The following is a 14,363-nucleotide window of genomic DNA, read 5'->3' as shown; positions in this document are numbered from 1 at the left end:
TGGGGGGGGGGGGGGGTATATTACCGTCACCCATCCACAATAGATCATAGGCAATCTAGAAGGCACAACTATTGACTGATTTCGACGAAACTTATTGGTATGATTATGTGTAATCACCAAAGGACAAACCCTATATTTAGTACGACTTATTGCCCTTGTTTTTGAAATGCTCATAAACACTCCAGAAGGCGCAATTCTTGGCGGAATTTGATGAAACTTGGTGTGTGTATTTGTTATCACCCAAGGATGTAATCTATTGAAAATCAGAAAAATAGAAAATATTTAGTATGAGTTATAACAGATTTTGACGAAACTTGGTAATATTTTTCAGTATCGCCTCAAAACGTTCAAAAGAAGTGTATGACTGAAGGTTGAATATTTCATACTGGTAATTGTTACCAGTAATTGTTAATTGCCAAATATTTTTGTATATTATGATTATCGAAGAAACTGGGGGGGGGGGGGGGCTTGTCTCCCCTGTCCTCTTTGACCACCCCCACCCCCAGGATCGCCGCCGCTGGTCTTTTAAACTGTTTGATATCCTGGACAAACCAATTTTCGACATGAACACTATTAGTGGTTAGTACAAGGGTTCGATTGGTCAAACGGATGGTGAACTTGTCCCTCAATAAACGTCCCATCAGCATCACTGACCTGTTGTTTTGAACACAGGAAGTTATACCTTTTTAGATCCATCACTTTGCGCAACAAAGCCATCACGATTTCCTTTTCAACAATAACAATATAAAAAAAAATTATATGATAAACACTTCAATATTTGAATCACAATTTAATAACCCGTGTGATCAATGCTGTAAAATTTCAATAAAAACTAAGGTTATGATAAACAAACATAAAGCGAACATATAATTTGTTTAGATACCACTCAGATTTGTTGATTAATACACAGTATTAAAACGAGCGAAATTGGAAGATAATCGGTACATTCGATAGTCTTTAGACTAAACTACTAAAACTATCGACCTTAAAAATCAATCAAGTTACAGTGTAATATTTCGTTTGGGAATATTTAGCGCAACGCTAACTACATCCTCATCATTGTTAAGGAGTGGAAGCGAGTATGGTGCGTTTTCTCATCCATTACTGACAATATACTGCATTATACAAACATTTCATTTTAGGCATTATACTTAAACTTTATTAAGAGCAGTCTGTCATAATATCCAGTTGAAGTAACCACTTTCTTGAACATTAGTGGTATCTACTATAAAGAAGACTAAAATACTAACAGCAAATCACTTTCAAATAATTGAACTACTGAAATCGGTTAAAAAATTGCCCGATCACCACCAAAACCGATCACCAACTGAAGCTAATGTGAAAAAGCAGTTTACGACCAATCTACGTGTGAACGTATATTATGAAGGATGTTCGCCTTATCATATTTACATAACGTGTTTCATCGATGTTTACATTGACATAAATCTGCCATAAAGTATTAATGAAATTTGAAGTACGTCATTTACAACCGAGTAAAATCGACACAATCATTTCTCAAAAAGCGACCATAAATCTAAATTTCAAGTTTGACGAAAACGCACACGCGATTTTCCGTGAAAATTTAAACATTCTAAATATGATTAACAATTTCATTGTCTACAATCAACTGATATATATCATGCCTTAAAGCAACAACAATTTGAATCTACTTATCTTTGCATTTTTGGTTTTGTTTCTGTTCAAATGCAAATAGTTTTGCTAACACACTGGATCCAAATGATAATATTTTCAGTTCTTTGTCCCCAATCTCATTCGAGACCTATTAATTCCATCTTTGCCTGACAGGGTCGAGGTCAACGCTCGAATGCAGGAAATGGATACAGGAAACCAAGGCTGTTGTTACCTCCCCGTGTGACTACAACGGATTACCAGTCAATGAATGCTTAAACAATTCTTTTCAAATAGAAAATGCTTGTTGGCAAAAGAGATATGTTTTGGGGGGTTTTGTTGTTGTTATGAGACTAAATTAGGTATTTTTTCCTTCACTTTATTTGTCTCTGTTAGGTTGTTTATAGCTGTACATGTTTACTCGTATTTCCTTTGATATAGATTTGTCTACGACTATAACGTTGCATTGGCCATGTTAATCTGCCACAATAAATTACGATTTAAGTTTGAATATTTACTTATATATGTACCAATATATTCCATGGAACGTACATGGTGAAATTTTTTTTAGGGCAAAGCACTTTTTTAGGGCGAATCACCACACGACTTTTGAGGACATCCTTAATAAGGGTATCCGAAACAACAAAACAAAAGAGGACGGACCAAAAACTTTCAATCCTGTTCAAATACATGAAAGGAGCTGCACCTTATTTTTACATTTATTATATTGAATTTATAACCCTGTTTATACGATTTTATGGCTTCAACGATCATTTAAATATCGAAGCACATTTTGTAATAATTTTATTCTGGCTTGGATCAATTCAAGCGACGAAGTATTCAATAATATCAAGATGAATCTGATTTTAGTGACCATTTGCTCAATTCTCCTAACACAAGGTAAGATTTTATGATACTTAATATCTTAGGAGGTGTTAACCCTGAAACCCGAATTTCCATCGTTCCCTCTTTGCGTTCTTAAGGCTAATGTGAGAAGAATGAAGATTCTCATTTTTTGGAATCCTTTTGATGTATCTAAATCTAAATCTAATATTCTTTTTGGTTGTACATTTTACCAATCTGTACTTTTATTGAGATTTTGTTCGCGACAAACAAACCTCTCTCTTAGTATGTAACTTGTACAGCAATCCAGAAGCCGCTATGTAAGATGAGCCTACTATTTATATTGATTTTATTTTCAGTACATGGTGATGTTATATCTGGACGAGTAACATGTGATAATATCGGAAAGTTCTTTGTTGATGGTCAACTTGAAACTAGTACAGACAGATGGACAGCCTCTTATCCAGTTTCCTTTCCCGATACATCATTCGTCCTGGCATTCGATTGTCTGGATGTGGGTGTGATCGGAGGAATTCGAGGCTCATTTAGTAATGGGGTGGTTACTGATTCGTCATGGAGATGTTCAACCTCAGCCCCTGAAGGCTGGAACAAATTAGGGTAGGATATTTATTTCCAAAATCCTCTTCTTTCTTGTAACCTAAACAACGTTATATGTGTCACCAGCTGATACAGCCAATTTTAGCTGGACATATCATATTCAGAATTAAAATCTGATGCATGCAGTTATTGATATTCACACATACAATTATTACCAATATTGTGACCATGAGTTTGCCACCGAGGGATAGTGTTTTTAGTCTTTTTGGCAAGCTTTAAACTACCTTAGCGGGAAGAATATGTACAGTGACGTGTGCAGAGAAATGTTAATCTGAAACTACCCATGAACAAAGTATTTAACCGAGAAAATAAAGTAAATCTTACTTCCAAGGGTTCTAGCACCTTCAAATGAATAGTGATTGAAGGTTTCTTGTAAATGGGCACGTTCGCTGGGGTCGTTCACATCTGTTCAATAAATAGAACTTTATTCTCAGAAACGGGAATTGTTTCGTAATAATGTTCTCAGCTAACGTCGAAATTTGAGCCTTCTTAAGCCACGCGTATCTGCAATTATTACCAAAACAACTAGCCTTCTCTAGAGACTTAAGATTTTGAATTGTTGCTGTCGTTATTAGCTCGAAGTTAGATAACCTTACACACCGTATTTCTATCATCGACAAGACATACACCTTTCAGGCAGGGGAGAAACTATAAAAATAAAAAGCGAAATTTTTAGTTTGAGGTATATTTGAAGCGACAATGCGATTTTCGAACAGTTCTAGTACTTTTGAAGACCATTTACATAATTATATTCAAGTACAACAAATCAACCTCGGAAAATGCCAATTATTGCCCACATATAATGACACTTATTTGTATATAGAACCTTATATGATAGGTCAGTAAGAGTACTGCTTAACATTATAATTAAAAGCTGTAATGATCTTATAGGGTGCTTATGACAGGACAAACTCTGTTTATACGCCCACATGAAATGGAGGGCGTATATTGTCACCACCCATGCCCGTCGGTCCGTCCGTTCGTCCGTCCGTCCTTCATTCCTTCCTTCCGTCCTTCCTTCCGTCCGTCGACAATTGCTCGTAAACACTCTACAAAGCACAATTCTTGACTGATTTCGACAAAACTTGGTTAGGTTGTTTGTAAGGATGAACCCTATTGAAAATCAGAAAAATCGAAATATATTTGGTATGAGTATTGGTATTGCCCTTGTTTTTAAAACGCTCGTAAACACTCTAGAAGGCGCAATTCTTGGCTGATTTTGATGACACTTGGTGCGAGTGTTTGTTATTACCCAAGGATAGACCCTATTTAAAATAAGAGATCAAAAAATAATTAGTATGAGTTATTGCCCTTGTTTTTGAAAACGCGTTCAATTTTACTGTAAACACTTTAGCAGGCACAATCCTTGACGGATTTTGACGAAACTTGGTGTGAGTGTTTGTAATTACATAAGGATAAACCCTATTGAAAATCTGAAAAATTGAAAAATATTTAGTATGAGTTATTGCCTTTGTTCTTGAAAACGTGTTCAATTTTTAGCTCGTAAACACTCCAGAAGGCACACATCCTGACAGATTTTGACCAAACTTGGTGTGAGTGTATGTATTCACCCAAAGATGAACCCTAACGAAAATAAGAAAAATCGAAAAATATTGCAAGTAAATACTCTAGAAGGCCCAATTCTTGACAGATTTTGATGAAACTTGGTAATATTATTCAGTATCTTCTCAAAAAGTCCAAAAGAAGTGTATGACTGAAGGTTGAATATTTCATACTGGTGATTTTTACTGTACTGCCAAATATTTTTATTTAAAATCAAAGCTGCCAGTGGGCGTATATTACCTTTCTTTCCTATCTTCCCAGAATACCTGGTTCGACTCGGCATTGTCTATATGGTAAATTTATTATCTTTTTGTCATAACGGTATCTCAGCATTGTTATTAACATTTAATTAATGTTAATCTATTAGATTTGATGATAGTAAATGGCAGGATGCCACTATACAGACACACACCAACTGGGGAAATCGCCCATCATCTATACCTAGTGAAGCTAAATGGATTTGGACTGCTGGCGATACTGCAGATAGACATGTTTTCTGCAGGCGAAGATTACACCCAGGTATGTGCAGCGTTGTGGGAAAGCATCATTATCGCATAGGTCGCGGTATGTGGACGATTGTTTTGCCTTCGCCAAAATACATTTTCTTGTCGTCGGAAGATCGCAAATGATCTCAGTCCAGTCTAACGGGGTATTATTTGACAAATATTAATTTGGTCCAAATTTATCTATAAATGTGCCTTCTATACACCAAGAAACCAAACTTTTTTCGAACAACAAGGACAGTATCACATAAAAATTTTTTCTTTTTTTTTGACATTTTGATAAACGTGTTTCGAAGAACATGTGCAAGAATAGAGATTATTGTTTTACATTTTCTGTTTATAGCAACCTGTGTTAAAGGGGACAAAACTCTGGTCGTTGATTCAAATGACTGCAAGCGATTTAGGCAGTGTGTACATGGAACCTACGTCTCGATGCCTTGTGCTCCTGAAACTGGTTTCCATGAGGGTCAACAAAGGTGCGAACATTTGTATTTGTTACCAAACTGCAATTAATAAAATAGAACTCGGTGTTAATTGTAACGAAAAGTTCTGAATAAAATAATTTAACGAAAATAGATTGATTCAATTAACATTTTCCTATTTCTAGCGGGAGCCCAAGTGTCTCAACGTGTGTCCCTAGTTTGCAGAGAAAGAACACATCACTTTCATTTGAACCGTATAATATTAATACAATTATTAGTGATTCAACCAAAGGCAGTTAACTTTAACATGTTTAGCTGGGGCCTTAGGTGTCCACTCTTTTTTCAGTATTGGCACTAAATCATAAACGTTTCGAAAATCAATGTACTGTTGCTAAAGAAACATGTTGCCTGTGGAAACGTTTCATTTCTATAATCCACTTAACAACGTACGTGGAATCATATGGTTTACTAGAACCAAACCAATCTGGATTTTTAACTACTGGTTATATTTTACCGTTACCTACCCTAATTGAACTTTATATGAATGGTGTGAAAACGCATTAACAGTACATCTTTAGATTGCAAGGTATATTTTGATCTTAAGATCGTGCAGCGATATTCAAAAAGCTGATATCTTAACGGAAATTGTAATAAGATGTAGTAAACATTATACATGTTAAATCAAATCTTGGGCCAAGTATTCTAATGTTGTCCAAGGTGATAATCTCTTGTCTCTCCTCTTTACAATATTTCCAAATGATTTCATTCCCGTTTCATAGATTAAATCAAACACAAACACAAATAAACACAAACTAGAGCCACATGAGTGCCATAAAATCGTAAAATCATAGACGTCGGAGGTCAAATATGAAAGTATCAACTGATAGCCAAGGTCAATGACCTTTGACCCAATGAAGGTCAAGGTCATCAAAAGTCAATGTCATGAGATATGAGCCTTCAAACTTCGAAAAAAAATCAAAAAACCAAAAGCGAAATTAAAAAATCAGCTTCCTAGTTTTTGTTGGCAATCATTTACAGATTACATACACATACAAATTATACACTTCTAATTCTCCCCCTGAGGTCCCATTTTTAGTTTTACAAAAATGTGTCATTATGGCGGCCAGAGAATCACTTCCGGTCTAGATTTTATTTTAAAAACGGCTGTAAAATTTTATCTGCTAAAGACCATCCAAATTTTGTTGACCTACATAAATTACAGCGGAAGTTATTCAACCGCAAGTTAACGTCAATTTTACGTTTAAACCGGAAGAAAAGCAAAAAAAAAAATGACTGTACCATTTTGTTTGCTTTAGTAATCTACCTTTGCACCTAAAATTTCAAATTAATCGCATAGAAAGCAAAAAACTTTTTTATTTTCAATAGGGTTCATCCTTTGGGTGATTACAAACACTCACACCAAGTTTCGTCAAAATCCATCAAGAAACCAGCTCTCTATCGTGTCCACAAACAATTCAAGAACACGGGCAATAACTCATAGTAAGTATTTTTCGATTCGTCTGATTTTCAATAGGGTTCATCCTTGGGTGATTACAAACATTCAGACCAAGTTTCGTCAAAATCCACCAAGAAACCAGTTCTCTAGCGTGTCCACACTCTATCGTGTCCACAAACAATTCAAGAACAAGGGCAATAACTCATAGTAAATATTTTTCGATTCGTCTGATTTTCAATAGGGTTTAGCCCTGGGTGATTACAAACACTCACACCAAGTTTCGTCAAAATCCATCAAGAAACCAGCTCTCTAGCGTGTTCCCAAACAATTCAAGAACATTAATGTGTGGACGTATAAAAAGGTTAATTGAGTAGACGGCAGACAGACAGACAGACAGGGGCGACGACTATATACGCCCATATTAGTGTGTGGGCGTATAAAAAGGTTAATTGAGTAGTAGGCAATATATTTTTGCTTAATAGGAATACCAACATCAAAACAAAAATTTATAAATCTTTCCAGTTTTTCAGACAATACTGGTTACTTGTTAAAACATGAACCGTGTTAGGAGAGTCCAGTTTACCCAAGGCAAAGCACAACTTGATTTTTCCAAAAAAAAATGGCAAGAATAGCTTAGGCCCATTGGAAGTGTCTTGTCAAAGTAGATGTTATTTTTAACAGTAAGACCTGGCAATGAGAAATCTGATGGATGGATAGGTATCAATTTGTAGGCATTCTCTATGTCAGTCTTAGCCAAAAGGCACCCTTTCCCACAATGTTTTAAAAAATGGATAGCATTTTCAATTGTTTGATATTGTACTGTAAATTTGTCCTGGGGAAAATAGTCATTGATTGATAAATTTTCTGTAAAAGAAAGGTGGTGAATAATTCGAAATTTGCCAGGGGCTTTTTATGGGATTAAACCTAATGGAGAAATTTGGATATTATGAATGGGTAACTCCGCAAACGTAAAGGGACCTGCAACACGCCCTGCAGGTTGTTCCTTGTTGATTTCAATTTCAATATTATCAATCGCTGATTTCCGAAATATCAAAGAGTAGCTGATTCACCTGCCTGGTCTTTAAGACCAAAAATAATGGACGCATATTTCGAATTTTTGATTGTTCCCCAACCTTGTCGTCCTTTTCAAATGCAATTTCATTGCCCTGCTGTTTCATAACATTTTTGAGGACCTGTTTTTCCCACAAGAAGGCCAAAATCTATAAACTCATTGGCCCATATTTTGGCTTTTACTTTTGAGTCTATATCCAAGGCCAAAGGTTTAACAATACTCATACTCTAAGTATTACCTTGTAAATTTGTAGTTTGTGGATTGAAAAATGATTTTGATCTTGCAACCACTGTAAAACAGAAAGTTGGTCATAGTTAGGCAACTGCTAAGGCATTCTATTTAACAGTAACTCAGCCACTTGTTCTGTAATAGTTGGAATTATAGAGTTTGAGTCAGAATATCGGTGAGATTGTTTCGAGGAGCAGACTGTTCCCTGTCACCTTGGAAATCACTATCCTCATTACTTGAGTATGTGTGGTATCTGTGATCTGGAATATTGGATGGAACACCAGTTATGTGGTGTTCGGCCGACGAAGAAATGGTGTGCGGCTTAGATGTTAGATGGTTTCTAATTTGTATGTAGGTGTTCGTAGACGCGACAAGCTGAATTTGCTCTTATTGAGCACTTAGCGTAAAATGCTGTATCAACTCCAAAACAATGTAGAGAACTAAGCTTTATATGCTGTATTATCCCCAAACTACTATAGGGCACTTAGCTTAACAAGCTGAATAAGCTCCCAATACCGATAGACTTAGATTACAATCCTAGCTATAATTACCCCATTTTTAAGAATTGCTTCGGTAATAAAGTTGTTGCCAACTGCACTGATATATGTGCTTTGCTGGTCGCAAAGAGTTAACAGCACGTAATATGCAAAAGTACATGTCAGGATTTGTAAGTGTTCTGACTTTAATCAAACTATTACAATATTCAGCCATCTGATTGTATGTGTTTACATTGATCGAGCGAGTTTCCAATTTCGAAGGTATTTGACAAACAGACGTCTGTGTAATCCTGTGCTCTCTAATCCAAGAGTACAGAGTTTTAAAATACTTTTCCACAAGTTGTCTTACAAATTTCTATTTCTGTATTCATCTTACTTTTATACTGTCTTCAACTGTTATAATGTGCAATGAAAAATGTGAAAGGAGCGAATTGCGAAAAGGAGCGAACTGGGTAATAGGCAAAGTGGGAATAAAGGGCAAATCTAAAAAGGGGTTGAATTGGAAAGGGACTAAAATAAATCGACTACAGTAGTTGATATTTGTGCTTCAAGACCAAACCTCTGTTCTTTGAGCAAACTGGGCTTGGGTCCATACTGGTATCATATGATTTCTTTTATTAGCAGTTAAGAATAATTTCCTTTGTTTGTGTTTAACTTATATATCTTCTTGGATTAAATATCTTAAAAAGCAGGAGGGTACCTGATTGCACAGAAACGCATGTTGGTTCATTGTGCCATATACCATCGATACATGTCGGTACGATAACCATTGCGAATCCATAAGCGCAGGAAAACCTCAGACCATTATCACGGAACTTATCGTTGCTTTCTGTCGCAGACTAGAATCTTGTCAAGAGTTTCACCGTCAGGCTGTTGACACACGAGACCTGAAATCTTCAGTCGGTCGTTTTCTTAATGTGGATATGCACGGGATGACTATTCAATTGAAATGAAAATTAATCTGATTGTATGATGACGTTCTGTGGAGTCTTGTCTCGTCAAACGAAGAATACAATCGCCGTCGAAAAAAATCTGCTACAAATGTCAAACTGGTTTGATGCTTAAAATCATGTCCAAGAAGCAGCATAAGGACAAGGAGAGACACAGTCCCACATCCTCTAATTTCACTGGTTTGTTAACTAACTAGTTTGAGTTTGAGTTTTAATAGATATTCTTTGAGTGTTCTTGATACCATAGATTCACTGTATTGTCAACTAACTTGTTTGAGTTTGAGTTTTAATAGATATTCTTTGTGTGTTCTTGATACAATAGATTCACTGGTTTGTCAACTAACTTGTTTGAGTTTGAGTTTTAATAGATATTCTTTGTGTGTTCTTGATACAATAGATTCACTGGTTTGTCAACTAACTTGTTTGAGTTTGAGTTTGAGTTCAAGTTTGAGTTTGAGTGTGTGTTCTTGATACAATAGATTCACTGGTTTGTCAACTAACTTGTTTGAGTTTGAGTTTGAGTTCAAGTTTGAGTTTGAGTTTGAGTTTGAGTTTGAGTTTAAGTTTGAGTTTGAAAATCGCTTACGTACACAATGTAATACCAGCTTCACGCGGTCTAAATTTAAAATGTGTCAATGGATATTTTCTGCGGATATATGTGGCTCACTGGTTGAAAAATAGTTAGGTTTTCCAGGTGCTAAGCTGTGACTGAATTTGCCAACTCTGCTTTTAGTTCGAGTCATTTTAAGGACAAACAACAACAAAACTTATTTTAAGATTGATGCTTATTGTATTAAACAAGTGACTTTTGATGTCAAAGACGTAAAAGCAAAAGCCGCTCATTGGAAAACAGAGAATACATATACTTCTCTGTTCTAATGGGATAAAAACTGTAAGCTCCTAATGTCTGAGACCTCACTTACCTATCTGTGCAAAAAGACGAAGAATGCGTTTTCGTACACGGCTTTTTTTTTGCGCTGCATATAAATTGAAATAAGGAAATACTTTTGAAATTTGAAATCCCGCACATAAAACGTCTGGACACTAATTTCGATTCTGACTTCGTAACCCCGTCTATTTCAATTTTTACAGGACATGCATCGCATTTGACGTTTCCATTTTTTCTCGATCAAAAAGTAGAACTTTAAACTTCATTTTATGTAATTTATTTTTCTTACATTCTTCTAAGTACACTATTTCCACCACAGGATAACTGCACCTGTCAAATCCATCTGTACTAAATGAATATATTATTAAAATACTGACACGTTATAGATAAATGCTGAAGATAAACATCATTTTACGCACATCGGGTTAGAGCGTTGAAAACTTTACTTGATATCATTCGTAGTCGTGTGTCTGCCATTACTATTCACAAAGTCATTTGTAATTTGTACAAGATATCGTTGATTTCATCAAACACATAATATTCGTAAAATTCGGACATAAACTGCAAACAAATATTGATGCTTTTTTACTAAGTCAAGGGCAATAATTCAAATTCTATTCATTGAAAAATTTTCAAATTCAAACTTGACCAAGATCTCAACGGATAGATGAGCACACCAGATCTCATTAAAATTAGATGAAAACTGTAGTCTATATAGTGTTCACAAACAAATGTTGGCGCGTTTTTACTATGCAATAACTCAAAACCCATTTATCGAAAATTTGTCAAAATTCGAACTTGACCATGATCCCATCTATATAAATGATCACAACAAATTTCATTTAAATCGGATGAAAACTGTGGTCTCTCTTGTGTTTATAAACACGTTTTGACGTGTTTTTCCTTAGTCAAGGGCAATAACTCAGAAACCATTCATCGAAAAATCATCATCACCGGGATCTCATCATGATAAATGATCACACCAAATTTCATTAAAATGAGATAAAACTGTGCCTCTTTTGTGTTCATTAGTCAATTGTGGATCGACGAACCGACGGATAGGGGCGACCTTCTAATTACAAAGTAGAGAATTTTATAGTTTACTTGAAATTTTATTTTACAACGATATAAAAATCATCATTCAAACTTACTATTTCGAAAATGTATTATTAACTTTGCATTATTAACATGATAAACAGGTATTTGATTTGCTCAACTAGTTATTTTTGACTTCTGCATTTGATCAACTGGTTCTCTATGACTTCTGCATTTGATCATCTGGTTCTTCTTGACTTCTGCATTTGATCACCTGGTTCTTCTTGACTTCTGCATCATTGCCCGCCTAAGTTGAAAGGTCAATTTCTGTGTTCTTGAACGTTGACCATAGTGATCTATCTCATTTACATAATACGGAAATATATGGAAACTAAAAGAAAAATAAAACTTGACATTTTGTCTTTACTACATTAATTTATGCTTGTCTAATTGTCTTTAAAATAGCCTTACACAGTTGCCAAACAAGGATGAGCCATTTGCCAATTTTTCTTTGTCTAATGTGATGGGTATTTTTTCAAACACAATCCCACAGTAGCATCATAGCTGAGAATATCTCAAAATTGTAAAAATACTCGCCATTAAACATGAAGCCCCAACATGGCCATTTTTTAGAATTTTTTTTGTTTTTTTTTTTGATTTATGAAAAAAAATTGGTGCTTGGCCTTAGATGACAATCTACTAAATTTAAGCATGAAAGTGACGAAAATGTCAATAGTTCATCTAAGCCTGTAGCTACCCCGAAAAAAACTGACAACCGACAAAGTTAACTACAATTAAACACCATACACCATTGCCCCTCCGGGCTTCAGTTCATCTATGTTTTTGTCAAACGCGAAGCCCTTAAAAGATCATTTTTGTCCACAGTGCCATGAGAGCTGTGAATATCATGTTCATGCCTAACTGTGTTATTGGCCAGTCAAAGACATGCGCTTTACACCTAAGCGGCCAAATTGACTTTTTAGAATGTTTGATGCTAGTGTGTTTTTTTTTGTGTCGAGTAAAAAAAAATATGCTTGAAGTTGATTGGAATGTTTTCTTTTCCCCTATATTTTAGATACTGATCAGTGACTGATACGCATTAAGCGAGTGGAGCAAACTTTTTGACCGAATTAAACCAATAATCACCCTACAGGATCATAGCAAAATCAAACAAAAACAAAATAATAAATGTAGGACATTGTCTTTAAGCAAGGTTATTTTATCTGATATATCATTTGATTGAGTACGGTTCACAACTCCATAATCTTAATATTTCATAAGTATTATTCTACAAACATCTTCATTCTTCATTAGTGTAATATTTTATTTTCATTAAGTTTGTTATCGAAATGTCAATTCTTTTTTTTTTTTTTTTTTTTTTTTTTTTCGATTTTTACACACCTTCCTGAGCTTAGACTACAATAGTTGCAGCAACCATTCAACATTCACGAACCTTAGATATAGGCGACGATGTGCATAAATATATTTTGGATCTTTTTTGCAAAACCGGAAGTGCCACAGTTCAATATATGGAAGAATAGATAATCGGCTCTAGAAGTCGTATTTTTCGGTAGATTTTCTTTGGGTTTGCATTTTTGGAATCTACTGTTAAAATCTGAAAGAATAGCAGTTTCAAAATTTCAAAATTCGAAAATTTGTCGCAGACATTTTTTTGCCAAATTTTGCATTTTTTTCATTTTTTTTGCTTTTTGTCTGATTAATCTGAAAAAAATTGAGCAAAGACAGTTTAAGAATGTAAACAAAATGGTACAGTCAAATTTTCAATTTCACTTCCGGTTTAAACAGGAAAACGATGTTCACTTCCGGTTGAATATCTTCCGGTGTAATTTGTATAGGACAAAATTTTTATGCTGATAGGTAGACAAAGTTATGACAAAAAAACGAAGAAAAAAAAATCCGGAACAGACGTGAAACTTTGGCCGCCATTTTGATTTTTCTGAAATGATTCGATTTTTATTCAGGCATAATGGCTCATCCGATTTAAATGATTTTGGTGTCAAATGAAAGAAGATAAAAAAAAAACATGACATTAAGAAGCCGTTTTTCGATTCTCAATTTTGCTTTTTTGCAACATCCGGTTGAATTTTTTCAAAGTTTGAAGGGTCATATCTCGTGACCGTGAACTTTGATGACCTTGACCTTCATAAGGTCAAAGGTCATTGACCTTAGCTATCAGTTAATACTTTGACATTTGACCTCCGACATGTACTTCCGGTTTTATAGCTGTCCGAAAACAGCCAAATTCGCAACTTTGGACTGCTCTAGCACGTGACCTATTTAACCTAGAGGGTTAATTTTTTCGGATTCTTAATGTGCTTTTCATGCTCTTTCAAATGATTTATAACAATCGTTTTTTAAAGCAAAATTGAAATTCGTGAATTTTTCAAATTTGAGTTTTTTTTTACAATATTTCTGTTTCTTTGAGCTTGGTATGTATATATCTTATGACCTATTTTATGTAGAACATTGAAACTTGGAACACAACAAGACAATTTGAATATAAATTAACCTATGACAAAAAAGTTGAGGTGGGCGTGGCACATCCGGGTTGAATTACTAATTGTTTACATTTTGAGAAAGGGGGCATAACTCGCATAGGATACATTTGTTCAAAAAGGAACTTTGCACACAATTCCT

At 34.9% G+C, this 14,363-nt stretch overlaps 1 protein-coding gene across 1 annotated transcript; it reads left to right on the top strand.

Annotated features, from left to right (window-relative positions):
- Positions 1 to 2,318: 2,318 nt before the first annotated feature.
- Positions 2,319 to 5,729, top strand: LOTGIDRAFT_227927 (hypothetical protein). Its single transcript, XM_009045585.1, has 4 exons — positions 2,319 to 2,529; positions 2,832 to 3,090; positions 5,021 to 5,172; positions 5,500 to 5,729. Exons 1-4 carry the CDS (start codon positions 2,484 to 2,486, stop codon positions 5,667 to 5,669), a joined length of 627 nt encoding a protein of 208 aa, XP_009043833.1. The 5' UTR covers positions 2,319 to 2,483; the 3' UTR covers positions 5,670 to 5,729.
- The last annotated feature ends 8,634 nt before the right edge of the window (positions 5,730 to 14,363 follow it).

The sequence above is a fragment of the Lottia gigantea genome (assembly GCF_000327385.1).
Source record: "Lottia gigantea unplaced genomic scaffold LOTGIsca_1, whole genome shotgun sequence".
Lineage (NCBI taxonomy): Eukaryota > Metazoa > Mollusca > Gastropoda > Lottiidae > Lottia > Lottia gigantea.
This window is presented reverse-complemented; position numbering and strand designations above follow the sequence as displayed.

Coding starts and splice junctions, on each gene's coding strand:
- LOTGIDRAFT_227927 (XM_009045585.1), top strand. CDS start 2,484: ATGAATCTGATTTTAGTGACCATTTGCTCAATTCTCCTAACACAAG. Junction 3,091..5,020: donor GAAGGCTGGAACAAATTAGG/GTAGGATATTTA, acceptor TTAATCTATTAG/ATTTGATGATAGTAAATGGC. Junction 5,173..5,499: donor CAGGCGAAGATTACACCCAG/GTATGTGCAGCG, acceptor TTCTGTTTATAG/CAACCTGTGTTAAAGGGGAC.